Source organism: Alosa sapidissima, chromosome 1 (genome assembly GCF_018492685.1).
Source record: "Alosa sapidissima isolate fAloSap1 chromosome 1, fAloSap1.pri, whole genome shotgun sequence".
In the NCBI taxonomy this organism is placed as follows: domain Eukaryota; kingdom Metazoa; phylum Chordata; class Actinopteri; order Clupeiformes; family Clupeidae; genus Alosa; species Alosa sapidissima.
Window position 1 is genome coordinate 20,781,340 of NC_055957.1, and position 16,263 is coordinate 20,797,602.

The window sequence follows — 16,263 nt, forward strand, 5'->3', positions numbered from 1 at the left end:
ATACACAGAGTATTAAACCCAGAGAATCGGAATAGTAAACTCTCTGTCATGTTTGGGTCCAGGGACCTGTGCCAGCGGTGGCGTTGTCTGTCTATAGGACCCGTGGTGTTTGGGTCCATGGCACTGTGTCAGTGGTGGCGATGTCTGTCTATAGGACCCGTGGTGTTTGGGTCCAGGGACCTGTGTCAGTGGTGGCATTGTCTGTAGGACCCGTGGTGTTTGGGTCCAGGGACTGTGTCAGTGGTGGCGTTGTCTGTAGGACCCGTGGTGTTTGGGTCCAGGGCACTGTGTCAGTGGTGGCGTTGTCAATAGGACCCGTGGTGTTTGGGTCAAGGGCACTGTGTCAGTGGTGGCGTTGTCTATAGGACCCGTGGTGTTTGGGTCAAGGGCACTGTGTCAGTGGTGGCGTTGTCTATAGGACCCGTGGTGTTTGGGTCAAGGGCACTGTGTCAGTGGTGGCGTTGTCTATAGGACCCGTGGTGTTTGGGTCAAGGGCACTGTGTCAGTGGTGGCGTTGTCTATAGGACCCGTGGTGTTTGGGTCAAGGGCACTGTGTCAGTGGTGGCGTTGTCTATAGGACCCGTGGTGTTTGGGTCAAGGGACCGGTGCCAGCGGTGGCGTTGTCTGTCTGTAGCATCCGTGCCTCTGCCTTTTGTTTCCCAAACAGCAGCCATAAAAACGCACATCAGCGCTAGTGTGGCTTTCTACTCCCCACCTAGAGCCCATTATTTAGTGTCTAGACTGCGGTTAGATAGCAGGCCGTGTGGCCCGCCAGTGTGCCTGCCTGGGACTCCTCCAACACACAGACTCAACTCAACTCTCCAACGAGCCAATCCTGCTTAACTCCTCAGCTGCATTTGCCATCTTACATAAGGCACAGAACTGGCCTGGAAACACACACACACACAGACACACAGACACACACACTCATCTGCTTTCAGGAGTTGGAAATACACCACATCTTCTTTAGAGAAGGAGTTCACCGGAGAGTCACGCTCAAATATTCCTGGGGACCTTTCGTAATAAAATATCTGTGTGTTCCAGTGAACTCCTGTAGACATCCCACTCCAGAGACACATTGGGATGAGAACAGAAGCACTGTGGAACTACTGATCACCTGCAGCACACCTGCACTTTACACACAGAGACATACACAACTAATGATCACCTGCAGTTTACACACACACAGACATACACAACTAATGATCACCTACAGCACACCTGCACTTTACACACAGAGACATACACAACTAATGATCACCTGCAGTTTACACACACACAGACATACACAACTAATGATCACCTGCAGCACACCTGCACTTTACACACACACAGAGACTTACACAACTAATGATCACTTGCAGTTTACACACACACAGACATACACAACTACTGATCACCTGCAGTTTACACACACACACACACAGACATACACACCTACTGATCAGCTGCACCACATCTGCAATTTACACACACACATACACAACATGTATGGTTAGGGGTCAGACTAACACCCTAGCGGCACACTAGCGGCAGCAAATGTAATTTGCAGCCAGGGTCATCTAGCAGCTCTCCGTTGGCTTGCGAGCTGGAAAAAACAAACTCTGGTTAGGCCAATCACATCGGGTATAGAGTCGGTGGGTGGGCTGAACAAAGAGTTGCGATGGGTCCATGCTAATTCCCTGCTACTTGAAAACAAAGAAGATGGCTGCTGCTGCTGGCGAAAGACTTGGGGGCCAGATGTACTAACGCTTTTGTGCCCACTTCAGGCGTATTTGTTGCGCGTAAAATCATGGCGAGGTATGTACAAACAGGCCGCACTGAGGTAAAACTGCCTGTCGTGGGAGCTGAAAATGGCAAATTGCTGGCCCTTGGAGTTAAGCTTTTCTTTGAGAAAAGAATAAAGAACAACACTGAAGTCATTCCTAAAAAAGAAAGATTGGTTGTACAGTGTAGCGCTATCCTATTGCGTGCAGAGGAAATTTGAAAGACAACCGTTTATCCCGCCCCTCGGATTGAGCCCTGCCAATGGTGTGTTCCCAGACCCAACATCTTGATGTGGGTCTGGCTTGTCAGGCAAGGGTCAGACAGACAAGAGACACCAACTCCTCCAAGTTTAGCTTTGGTGTGGCATTTGTAAATAAACACAAACTTTACTGAAGACACACACACACACACACACACACACACACACTCATCAACATAAACAATACACAGTGTGTCATATTGTAATGTTAGATGAGTAAGTGGGGAACGTCATCCTCTGGGGAGCATATGTAGCAGAAGAAGGGAGGGAAGAGAGAGGAGGAGAGAAGAGGAGGAGAGAAGAGGAGAGGGAGGAGATGAGAGGAGAGAAGAGGAGAGGGAGGAGATGAGAGGAGAGGAGATGAGAGGAGGGAAAAAGAAAGGAGAGGAAAGTTGTGAAGCAATCATCAGCTAATTAACTTTGCCTCGAACGAATCCTTTGAACTGTCACTGCCGTCTAGACAGCGGGTTATGTAAGAGGGCCTCTGCTGCTGCCCCAAATCCACCATGACAATATGATCTCTGTTCTAATTTACCACCCTCTCTCACACACTCACACACGCACACACACACACACACTCCCTCTCTCTCACACACACACACAAACACAGATGCATAGAGACAGATTCTTACAGCCAAGATACATACGTTATCACACGCACACAGTCAGGCACACACTTTATCACACACAAAGTGTCACACATGTGCGCCGCCCCTTCCACAAACACACACACACACACACACACACACACACACGGTTGATTTGATGAAATTGCCTGCCAGTGTGCTTTTCCTGGAAATGTAGTGTAGTATGAACTGACCACGGTTCAGAAAGCAGAACAAAGAGACCAACAGAGAGAAAGAGAGAGAGAGAGAGGGAGTTAGAGGATGAGAGAGAGGGAGTTAGAAGAAGAAGAGAGAGAGAGAGAGAGAGGGGTAGAGAGAGACTGTTGCTAATCGGAAAATGGGACAACTGATGGAAAAGGAGAATGGCCCCCCGTGGGGCCCTCCATAATATGGGGCTCAGGACTGAAACAACACTTCACCAAAGTGTCTAGTTAGGCTAGTCTAGCAGGGGTGTTTCCCCATGGGCACACACACACACATTCTCTCTCTCTCTCTGTATCTCTCTCTCACACACACACACACACACACACACACACACACACACACACACACACACACACACACACACACACACACACACACACACACACACACAAAGAAGATGAACAGCTTTGTGATTTTTGCGTGTGTGTGTGTTTGTGTGTGTAGCAAAGAGAGAGAGGGGGAGAGACAAGGAGAATTAGCATCAGATGTTCTGGTTGTATCCTTATGTTTTCTCTACTGTTTCATGCTATATTAGCACACATGATCAATGGCTGCGGTCAGGCTTCTGATACAATACTGATCAGATGTTCTGGTTGTAGCCTAATGTTTTCTCTACTGTTTCATGCTATATTAGCACACATGATCAATGGCTGCGGTCAGGCTTCTGATACAATACTGAATGAATGAATGGCTATAACCCTATTACCTCAACCTGTTCTTGCACTGAAATAGTTTTTTTATTTTACCTTGTCTACATTACACTTTACTCCCCTATTTGTCTATATTATTTATGCTGGTCTCTAGACCTTACTCTTGCACTGTTGCACTACTTTTTGCACCTTCACCATGACACTCACTCTCTTGAGCACCTTGCCAGGCACACATAACTAAGGACTATGGCTGACTACAGTTTGCACCTTCACCATGACACTCACTCCCTTTAGCACATCACCAGTCCTGGCCCTGTCACTACAAGCGTCTTATGCTTGATCACCCTCAAGCACATTGGTCTTTCTTAATTTAACTTATATAGTGTATTTAGTTTTTAGTTTTGTTAGTTTTCTTATCTGTCTTATCTTCTACTGTCTTATTGTACAGTGGAGTTTAGTTATATGTTTATACTTACACTTATGTTTACCACTTCTGCTGTAAGTGCATGTTGTGTGTTATGTCTGTATGCTACCGAGACCCTTGAATTTCCCCTTGAGGATCAATAAAGTATCTATCTATCTATCTATCTTATTGACCCAGGGGCTGCACATCCCCTTTCCCATGGGACACACACACACTCACTCATACACACACTTACTCAAAGACAAAGAGCGATACACTTACTCAAAGAGAGAGTTAGAGAGAGAGAGAGCTTCAGAGCTTCCCCCTAGAGGGCTTTGTTAGAGAGTGGACAGTGGGAGAGAGAGGGAGCTTGTGTGTGTGTGTGTGTGGTGGTGGTGGTGGTGGTGGGGGGGGGGGTTGTTAGAGAGGGGAGAGTGGGATTCTCGTCTCCCTAGTTGGATTCTCCCCTGGCACTACGACCATGGTACCACCTTCATCTTCATCATCATCATCATCATCATCATCATCATAGTCTTGGCTGTCATCAAGGTCATCATTGCCACCAAGAGCTCTGTGCTAATACTGTGTGTGTGTGTGTGTGTGTGTGTGTGTGTGTGTGTGTGTGTGTGTGTGTGTGTGTGTGTGAGAGAGAAAGAATGTGTGAGAGAGAGAAAGAATGTGTAATATTTAGAATAGTGCTGTTGTCTGTGCATGTCTGTGCATTAGAGTGTTCCTGAACTCTTTATTGTACAGAGATCATGAGAATATATAGTGTTCAGTATATTGAACCTTACAAAATGTGGATGATCACATTCAACCTCAATATGATAGACTCACTAACAAACATGTGTGTGTGTGTGTATGTGTGTGTGTGTGTGTGTGTCTGTGTCTGCATTGCTTAATGGGTTCTCAGCTGTGGTGGTCTCGCTGTCAAAATCCATTACACTCTCACACCAACAACCTTACACACTCACACATGCACACACACACACATACACACACTCACACAAATACACACACAAACACAGGAGTGTGTCTTTGTGTGTGTGCGTGTGTGTTTGTGTGTGTGTGTGTGTGTGTGTGTGTGTTCGCTCTGCTGAGTTGAGCAAAAGATGATTTTTATGCTCATGTGGCACATGGAGGATATAATTAGCGTGATTTTTTTCTACTTCAGTGCACCCAGAGTTCACAGTGTGTGTGTGTGCATGTGTGTGTGTGTGTATGTGTGTGGAGTTGTTTATTGCATGCATGTGTGTGTTTGTGTGTGTGCACCTCTGCTAAAACAACCATAACCCAATTTGCCAATTTGGAGCACTGCTTTTTAGGATCAGTTATGTGTGTGTGTGTGTGTGTGTGTGTGTGTGTGGGTGGGTGTGTTTGTATGTGTGTGTGTTTGTGTTATTTAGTTTCTTTCTTGTACTTTGACAAAACTAGAATTCTAGCTGGTTATTCTGCCTCACCCCTGTGATTTCCTGATTTCCTCTCTCTCTTTCTCTCTCTTACTCCATCTCTCTCTCTAAAGCTGAGTGCTTCTTCATCTCCCGGTCCACTCCTCCAATGCTAAACAGACGCTGTGCCATTTTGACCTGATTCTGTGTTTGTGTGTGTGTGTGTGTGTGTGTGTGTGAGAGAGAGAGAGAGAGAGCAGGCCATCATTAGTTACTTTCCTTCACCCATCTGCATTGTGCCCACTGAGGCTGACTTCCAGAGGTGTCCATTTGCTTGGGATTGGGTTGGGGTTCGGTTGGGTTGGGTCGGGTTGGGTTGGGGTTGGGTTGTATTGTGGTTGGGGTTGGGTTGGCCAGTGGATTTGTGAACGCAGCATTATCAGCACCATGGCCAGACCGCAGAAAGTGAACGCAGCATTATCAGCACCATGGCCAGACCGCAGAAAGTGAACGCAGCATTATCAGCACCATGGCCAGACCGCAGAAAGCGCACACTGTGCTTCTTCATTTTACATGCTATTTACAGGGTTCCCACTCTCAAAAAAATTCCATGACTTTTCCTTGACTTTCCCTGACAAAAAAACTGAATTTCCATGACTTACTATAATGAATGGCAAAATGTACCGACCAATGATTTCAGAGCAGCCGTCGTATCTTTTACTTTTTTTGAGCGGGAGCAGTAAAGCTAATAACCAGATATGCACACCAATTATGCGTGGAAATATTTGTATTAATGTATTTTGGCAAGTACATTTTAAACTGCTGCAACAAAATTCCCTGATATCCCATGACTTTGCCCACAAAATTATAAAATTCCCTGACTTTCCATGTCTGGAATAGACCGTGATAAAATTCTGTGATATGATTCCATGACCCGTGGGAACCCTGTAATTATCATTCATGTAGCTCATCAGCACCTTTCTCCACCCTCTACTGCAATTTGTGCTGCTCACAACTGAACTGCATGATTCAATCACAAGCACAGTTGAACGTAGTCAACTGATGGCAACATTAAAAGGAATTAAAAGTTTAGCAGCCATATGAAAATGTCAACAAGCAGAGAGATAATGCAGAGCAGTATTCTACTCCAAATAAGAAAATACTCCAACTACTTGTGCACGTATGGCTTTAATAGTCAAATCTAGCAGGTAGGAAAGTTAAAGTGGATGACGTGAAAGTGAAAGTTGGACATTAGAAAGGCCAGTGAAAGTTAAGGTTGCTTCTGACATAGTACAAAGAGCAAAACTGGTGCTCTGAATACCGATTCTGTTGTCTTTGAATGTTTCTCTTACTGACACATTTAATCACACTTTGGATTAACACCTGCTTTAACAAGGCGGAAGTATTTCACCGCAAAACTGTTTTTATACAGGAATACATAATGAGGCGCATTTTATGGTTCTCCTCCCATTAAATCTTTTTACACATAATTCCCAAATTCTTCTTATGGCATGGAAAAGCGCAATTTGCCATTCTCAGCTCCTGTGACAGGCAGTGTGTGGTTTTACCTAAATGTGGCCTGTTTGTACATACCACGCCATGTTTTTACGCACACGTTTTGAAGTAGGTGCAAAAGCTATAGTACATCTACCCCTCAATGCTGCTGTTCCTGTGGTGCTGAATCACTCCCTCATTGTTGCCACTTGGCAACAGTTCAGCCATGGCAAAAGGCAGTTCTTCTGACCAGTGTGTGTGTGTGTGTTTGTGTGTGTGTGTGTATGTGTGTGTGTGTGTGAGGGAGATTGCGAGAGAAAGAGAGAGTGAGAGCTGTTATTGCAACCTGTAATGCAACACATGAAATCCTCTAATGTGGTGATGGAGCAGGCAATTGGCATGGCAACAGAGGAAGAGGATGGTGAAATGGAAGTGCAACTATCACCAGCCTGCCAATAGTAGAGGCACCAACTGATGAGGGTGTTAGCCCCCAACTAACGTCATGCCACATCATTGATGAACAACAGTGTGTGAGTGTTTGTGTGTGTGTGTGTGTGTGTGTGTTTATGTTTGTGTAAGAAATTGTGTATGTGTGTGTGCTTCCATGTGTCTATGTGCTTATATGTGTATGTTTGCTGTGTGTATTTGCGTGTGCATGTGTGTATTTTTTGTGTGAGAGATTGTTTGTATGTTTGGTGTGTATATTTGTGTGTGTTTGTGTGTGTGTGTGTGTGTGTGTGTGTGTTTGATTGTAGTTTGCCCGTTTCTAGTTTCTTGTATGTTTGCCTTGTATATCTTGTACATTCCTTGTATTTCATGTTTGTGTGGCTTGGTGGTGTTTTAAGCCCCCACCGTCGACTTCAAGGCGCCTACACCTAACCTTAACCCTAACCCTAATCCTTGCCTAACCCTAGTGCCTTCCATGCAGCGCTGCCTGGAAGATGACGTTGGGGACTTAAAACACCATTGTGCGTTTTTGTGTGTGCATATTTGTGTCTGCATGTGTGTGTTTGTGTGTGTTTGTGTGAGTATAGGTGTAAGAGAGAGAATACAGAGGGAGAGAGAGAGCAGGCCATCAGGAGGTGAAAGTGCCCAGATCCTCTGCCTGCCTACACGCTTCTGCACTGACAGAGAGGTCTCCGTGGCAACAACTCAATCAGCTGTCCCCACGGAGACCGCATCGTTTCTCAGAATAATCTTGTTTGGGATCAAGTCAAATGACATCCAAATCAGCTGTATTTTTAAACGCCCACTGACTGCTCTCTTGCTTCAGGGCTTGTGTGTGTGTGTGTGTGTTTGTGCATGCGTGCTTGTGTGCGTCTGTGTGTGTAAGTGCCTAACATCAGCTTTTGGAGCAGATAGCATAAATCCCTGTAGTCAACAGAAAAATAGCACAGCATGAGTATTCTTTCATGTCCCCCTGACATGAACACACATATGTGCATACACATACACACAAACAGAAAAAGAAAACATACACACACACACATTTCCCATTACTAACTAACATGTATCCTCTCAGACAAACAATGTAAATTCCTTGAATGACTGTTACAGTGTGACACTGTTGGTCAGCTCCAGTTCAGACTGCAGTCCATCCGTAAGGGGTCATAATTTCTATAATCCTGAACAAAACTACAGAATAATGATGGATTGTGTGATATCATTATTCTGTAGTTTTGTTCAGGATTGAGGATGATTGTGTGATATCATTAGTGATCTTGTAAGGTGTCCCGAGGGAGACATATTCAATACAGAACAATGTGTGTGTGTGTCTGTGTGTGTGTGTGTGTGTTTGTATATGTGTGTTTGTAGGCAATGCTTTATGTACCCTTGAATGCCAAATTTGTATTTCTGAGAATATTTGAATCCTTTCTGTAAAGAAATTTGATTGGTGGATTCAAATAAAGAATTCAAATGTGGTGTGTGTGTGGGTATGTGTCTGTGTCTGTGTGTGTGTGTGTGTGTGTGTGTGTGTGTGAAAGACAGACAGCAGAAAGAAAGTCAAATGTGTGTGTGTGTGTGTGTGTGTGTGTGTGTACAGAATGTGTATATGTGTGTGTGTGTGTGTGTGTGTGTGTGTGTGTGTGAGCGAGAGAGAGAGAGAGAGTATATGTCTTTGTGTGGTCTATAGCCCTACAGGCTTTGACAAGTGTCACCTCTGGTCTGGAGCATCTGCCCTAGTACTGCCATAGACAAAAATGCTGAGTGTGAGTGTGTGTGTGTGTGTGTGTGGCGTGTTTGTGTGCATCATCACAGTATCACTGTAAGCATAGTGCACTGGACCCCTGCCCATATCTTTGGTACATGGAGTCTGCAGGAGATGTTCTCTTTATTCACCTTTCTCTCTCTCTTTCTCTCTCTCTCTCTCTCACTCTCTCTTGCTCTCCCTCTCTCTCTCTGTCTCTCTCTCTCTCTCTCTCTCTCTCTCTCCCCCCAGAGGACAGGAAGCTGTTTGTGGGGATGCTCAATAAGCAGCAGACAGAGGAGGATGTGTATCGCCTTTTCGAGCCCTATGGAGTCATTGAGGAGTGTACTGTCTTGAGAGGTCCTGATGGAAACAGCAAAGGTAGGAACCATCTATGTTCTTTCACTTGCTCTGTTATTTTAGCCATAGATATTAGAAAGCTAGATACCGCATTGGGCACTAGTTCTATTAGGAGGCATACGTAAACACGGCCGCCATATTGCTGGGGGCAACACCTTTACTGTCTATGGACAACACTTGCAGCAATCAGATACACCTGTTTGATTTCCAGTCAGAGTCTCGTGTTTCTCCATTGGCCTCCAGTGATTGCTGCCCCCACCAAGATGTCGACGCTATTTACGTACGTTCTGGATCCCAATGCGGAATCTAGCTTTCTAATATCTATGGTTTTAGCCCTATGAAGTCATTGAGGAGTGTTCTGTCTTAAAAGGTCCTGACAGAAACAGCCAAGGTAGGAACCCTTGTGTGGGGATATGTTAGTCAAGATGCTATTAGCCCAAATATGCATGCACATGTTACAGTAGGGTAACTGTGCATGTATATTTGTTATAAATGTTATGTAATAGATATAACAACACATGATACATTTCTTATTGAATGAAATGTTTTAGTTTAACCTGCATATGTGCTGTGAGGATATAGGGCCCTATCATGACATTCTAAAGTGCATCGTCACTCGTCAAAAGTCTATTCTAATTTAGTAGGATGTCCAGTTCACATTGGGAGGGTTTTCGTTATCAAACGTGGAGCGCATGGCGCAACAAGGTGTTCCTAGGTTTTTTAATCAGTCATATGGGTGTGTTTGGGGCGTAACATCATTTAAACCAATGAGAATGACATCTGTCATTCCCTTTAACGGCGCAAAGCGCGATATGTCAAATAAATGCATCGGTATTTTAGCAGTTATATGCAGTTACTTTCACTATTGACTGACAATGGGTTACCATCGAAAAACATAGGCTGAAAAAAACAACACTTACACTTACCCTAATATTGCTCAAATGACTGAATAAAACAACATTTATCCTGCAGAGGAGTTGCTTATATCTCGTGACAGGGTGTCTTCAGCTGTGCTCCATACGTGTCTCTCGCCTCTCCCCTAATCACTTTTAACCGTCATTACCAATTTGCAAATGATGGTGAATAACTACTCATCATGAGATGTACAGTATTTCGTAATATCTTTATTCTAATTATGTTTCCCATTGTAATCGTGCAATTTGTAATGCTTTGCATGGACGTGCGCTGGTGGTTCATGAATGATAGAAGGATGGTGCGTGCACCTGCCAATATGACTGTTGACATGCGCTCTTAAAATACAACTCGCCATTGACTTCTGACCAGGTTTAGGTGGTGTACAATAGCGATTTTTAGACAACGCGCCAGGCCCCTCCCTAGTTTGTTAATTGCCACACCCCTGGACGCAATGTTTAAAAAATAAACGTGCAAAATACCGAATTAAACTTTGCGCGGGTGGAAAACGAGTTTTACGCCATGCGCTGGTGTGCAAAATACAGCCCATAGTAACCTTCCTTTGACTGAGTCTATTGATATACCTCCTGTGTTTTTGGAAGCCTCCCTTTGGGAATCATTGGATAGTGAGAAGCATGTTCTAAGTTATCTGATGGTGCTGACCCCAGGGGGAATACCAACGCAAACATTGCCTAGGTTAGGGGAAAGTTGGAAATGGAAAATAAACTGTAACCATTCCAAATATGATCACCATATGTTGTCAGAGAGTAAGGAAACACGATGAATTGAAGTAATGGCTTATTTGACAACATTACTCTAACCCGTAAAACCCATGGAAAAAAATCAGTTACGGGGCGGAATCTCTTGGAATTTTCGTTTATGTTTTGAACGATTAATTCTAGAATAGCGTATTAATAATGGGCTAGCGCGTCCTCCTATTTGGGTTGCCAAATTAGCAAAGGCCAACTGTCAACAGCTGTCAGTTGTAGTCATGAACGCCTACGAGAGGCAGGCAAATTTCCAAAATTAAAACAAGAAACAAATTAAGTGGACATCGGAGAAGCTTCCTGAGATGGTGACGTCTTCGTCAAACTAAGAATATCAAGTCTGACGCAGAGCTGGCCATATTTCTCCACAACAGGTAGCCTACAGTAGGCTAAACTTCATCTGCATCGCTAACTTCAGCTAAATATGTTGGTTAGAGAGGTATTTTTTGTTTTCACTGTTTCCGTAATGAGTAGCTGGGTCATGGTTGGAGAAACGTTAAAGCAGCTGCAGGTCAACTAACGTTAGCTAAGTCTTCATTACATCTGGCAACCCAGAAGAGGCTCGCGTCTGGTAGTCTTGAGAACGTTCACCAGTGTTTTGATTTTGGCCTGCAGAACGTTCGGTAACAATCCTACAAATCGCACCTTTAAGGGGTTTTGTATTCTTATCTCTGTTAATACTAACTGGTTGGATGGATCATTGTTGGGGGTGATACCTCCTGATTTCTCTGTGTGTGTATTAAAGGTATACTATGCAGTTTCAGGTATTTTTGACGACTGTAGAGCTCCCCCTAGAGTCACTATATATTTTTATTATACGGCTCTTCACAATGCAAGTAGAATGCTCCATTGACTTGAATGGGATTTCCGAAAGTTCTAGCAGTCATTATTTCTTGGGAAAGGACCTCTGAAAACAAGAATGACCGCTGTCAATGGCAACAGAGTTTGTGCTTGGAACTTCATTCAAAAGTGAAAGCAGACGGTTGATCAGCTGTGTTCTAAAGAATGTTTGATTCAAGTTCAGCGTGTGTTGCGAAACTTTGTTTCTCAGCAAAAGCCACGACGAAACGGTAACAAATAAGTGTAAAGAGACATATCATGGAGTTTATTTTTTCGTTTTGGCAAGTCGCCGTATAATAAGCGGGATAATGTATAAAACTCCGGTCATTATGGGAAAATAAGTCCCTTTAGGGCGAAACAAGACCCCTCCGCTGGCGCGTCGGGGTCCGGTTCGCCCTCTCGGGACTTATTTTCCCGTTCTATACATTATCCTTTACATATTTTACTTTGCCGTTGTAAATAGCCTACTTCTCGTGGCTTGTTCTCCCTGTGCACAATGAAAATGCTTTTGTTGTGGAGGCGAAGGACTAACAACAGGCAAAAGCATCTCCAAAGAGCTAGATCTACTGACAAGGTAATGTCTCACGATTCTCGCGAGATGTCTTTGAGTCAACAATTTTTGAAGTTGCATTGCTGGTTCACTCGTTAGCGACTCGCTACGGCTATGCTGTATGGCTATGCTAAGTAAACGATTCCCCTATTACAAGTTCAAGTTCGCAGAGGTTATATTAAGGTGGAAATCTTGCATAGTGTACCTTTAATGGTATAAGAACAGACTTCAGCTACAGAGAAGTGGGCTTGTTACTTGATATTTCGTGTGGGTAACATGTCCTCGGTGTGATGAATAAGGGTGCAGTCTCACACAAGTTTTCTTGGATTATTTTTACCACATAACAGACTGTGATAGTTGGGTTATGTTAAATGTTGTGTATGTTTATGAGGGTGTATTGTGTTGCAGGTTGTGCGTTTGTGAAATACTCTACACATACAGAAGCCCAGGCAGCAATCAGTGCCCTTCACGGGAGCCAGACCATGCCTGTGAGTGTATACACACACAGACACACACACACACACACACAGACACAGACACACACACACACACACACACACACACACACACACACACACACACACACACACACACACAGACACACACACTTACCAAAAACATGTTATGGTTATGGTTATGGTTATGGATTTGGTAGACGCCTTTGTCCAAAGCGACACACAAATACAAAACAACATAATATTTAAAATTGAACAGGGAACAGATTAGAATGTGGGTCAAATATAATAAGGAGAATAGTAATAATAAACAACAATATCAATTCAATCAATAGCCTAATAAAATAAGCTATGAAAATGAGGGGAAAAGCAATAATAAAACAATAATGTCCATTCAATCAATAATATAAAAACAATGACATGGTAAGACTACATTAAGGAGAATATCAATAATAAACAATAATGTCAAATTAACAACCTCAACAGTCTAATGAAAATAAAACAATATTATACGCTTAGCGCTTAAACAACTAGGTACATGTTGAACAGGAATGTCTTTAGACCCCTCTTAAACTACACAAAAATACCACAGGAACGGAGAGCACTGGGCAACTCATTCCACCAACATAACCACTGAGGAATAGAGTCTTGAATTAGACCTAATTTTTATGACTGGTCGACATAACAGACGCTCATCAGAAGACCGCAGTGGGCGGTTGGGGATGTAAGGCTTGATTATTGAATTAAAATAACTAGGAGCAGATCCAGTCAGTGTCCTATAGGCCAAAGTGAGAGGTTTAAATTTAATTCTGGCTACTATAGGGAGCCAATGGATGTACAGTCAAATCAGTAAATTCACATGGAAATAAATGTGGATTATCAAATAATACACACAAAACAAATATGCTAACACATACACAAACACATATGCTAACACACACACAAACACATATTCTAACACACACACAAACACATATGCTAACACATACACAAACACATATAACACACACACAAACACATACTGTATGCTAACACACACACAAACACATATGCTAACACATACACAAACACATATGCACATATGCTAACACACACACAAACACATATGCTAACACATACATAAACACATATGTTAACACATCCACAAACACATATGACACACACAAACATATATGCTTACACACACACACAGACATATATGCTTACACACACATAAAAACACATTATGCTAACTTTTGTATTTGAGTGTTTGTGTGTGTGTGTGTGTGTGTGTGTGTGTGTGTGTGTGTGTGTGTGTGTGTGTGTGTCTCTGTGTGTGTGTGTGTGTGTGTGTGTGTGTGTGTGTGTGTGTGTGTGTGTGTGTGTGTGTGTGAAAGAAGGAGAGACAGGAGAGAGGGACGTGACTGTTTGAATGTGTGAAATTATGTTTGGGCATAAAGTAGATGAACACACACACACACACCCCACTCAGATATGATCTGTGTCAGTGTTCACAGCAGGAGTGTGTGTGTTGGCGTCTGGTGTGTGAGTGCCCTGCCTAAACCGTGTGTGTGTCATGAATCATTCACCGGTATGAATTAATCACCAAAGCCAAGCCTTCAAAGACACACTGCAGGGGACGCTCAGGAGGCCTAACTCCATCTGACAGTATGGGGCTCACACACACACCCCTACTGACTGGTACACATCCACACACACACGCACACACATACATACACACACAGAAAGAGAGAGCACACGCATGCTCACAGAGAGAGAAAGCTTATAGAACATACACACACTAACAGAGAAAGGGAGATGTTCTGTACTTGATGCCCCATTACTATGGTGTGTAGGTGGGATGATACCTTACTATGGTGTGGGTGTAGGTGGTAATACCTTACTATGGTGTGGGTGTAGGTGGGGTGATACCTTACTATGGTGTGGGTGTAGGTGGTGATACCTTACTATGGTGTGGGTGTAGGTGGGGTGATACCTTAATATGGTGTGGGTGTACATGTAGGTGGTAATACCTTACTATTGTGTGGGTGTAGGTGGGGTGATACCTTACTATGGTGTGGGTGTAGGTGGGGTGATACCTTGAGGGTCCTCTATCCATATTATGGTTTATTATAGGGGTTTTATATGTCCCTCTCTCTCCCTCTCTCACTGTCTCTCTCTCTTTCTCTGTCTCTCTCTCTCTCTCTCTCTCTCTCTCTGTCTATCATCTTAGGGAGCGTCGTCCAGTCTGGTGGTGAAGTTTGCGGACACGGATAAGGAGCGCACCATCCGCCGCATGCAGCAGATGGTTGGACACTTCGGCATCTTCAACCCCTCAGTGGCGCTGCCCTTTACTACCTACAGCACATACACACACGCCGTAAGTAAACACACACACACACACACACACACATACACACACACACTCACACAGTAGAGGGTGACACAGGAATCAATTTTCACTCCCGTCCCATCCCGAGCCCACACAAATACTCCCGTCATATCCCGATCACGTGACTGCGCCCCCCCCAAAAAATCCTGTTCTGCAAAATCCCGAGAGAAAGGCTCCCGAATCCCGTCCCACTCCCGTTTCGTTCCCTACATGTATGTTGTCTAAAGCATTGGCTCCCAAAGGGTGGGTCGTAGAAGATTTTATTTGGGTCGCCAGCATAGTGACAATTTATGTAGTGTAATAGGCCTAGCTAATAGCCTTATATAGCGTAGGAACTCCTTCTGTGCACATTTAGAACACCGCCAGAATGTGTATCACTCGCAAAATGAAACTATATTTTCATACGATTTAAAACGCACAAAAGTGCATTAGAAAGGCTATAATTTAAATGGACATGTAAACACTATTTCCTCTTTCCAATCTTGCGAACTTCACTACAGTAAAGCTTTGGGTACAGTCGCTGACGCTGATTGATTGGCTTGTGAACAGGGCAGCTGCTTTGTATTGCTCTGATAGGCTACTCTGCGGCTAGCAGTAGCCAATCAACAAACGTATTGTGAGTTGTAAGTGGTTCTCTTTTCTAGAAATGCTTTGCAATCTTTGGGTGCACTCACCGCATGTTTTAATTTAATCTCCGGCTCCGTTCCCCTCCTGCCCGCTCCTGTTGATTTCTGCCCGTCCTGTCCCTATTACGTTACCAACAGTGAAATTGACTCCCGTACCGCAGGACTCCCGCGGGAATACCGTGACCCGCGGGAGTCCCGAAAAATTGTCACCCTCTATCACACAGTCACAGGCATAGATATATAAATATATATAAATACATAATTATGTGATAATAATACACATGTACATTGTGTTAACCTAAACAAGTCATTGTGCTGTTGAAGACATGAGGAGATGATCCTTTTATAATAACTGTAGATGTATGTATGTATGTGACACCTCAGAAGGAAACTCTGAGCCAAT

The 16,263-nt window shown here is 43.8% G+C and overlaps 1 protein-coding gene across 1 annotated transcript in view; it reads left to right on the forward strand.

The window, feature by feature from the left end:
• LOC121715149 (CUGBP Elav-like family member 5) overlaps positions 1–16,263 on the forward strand; it is a 117,079-nt gene that overhangs the window by 77,330 nt on the left and 23,486 nt on the right. The window contains exons 4-6 of the mRNA XM_042100572.1: positions 9,232–9,360; positions 12,817–12,896; positions 15,076–15,222. Of these exons, the coding sequence (XP_041956506.1) occupies positions 9,232–9,360; positions 12,817–12,896; positions 15,076–15,222 (356 nt within the window). The remainder of the gene's footprint in view (positions 1–9,231; positions 9,361–12,816; positions 12,897–15,075; positions 15,223–16,263) is intronic.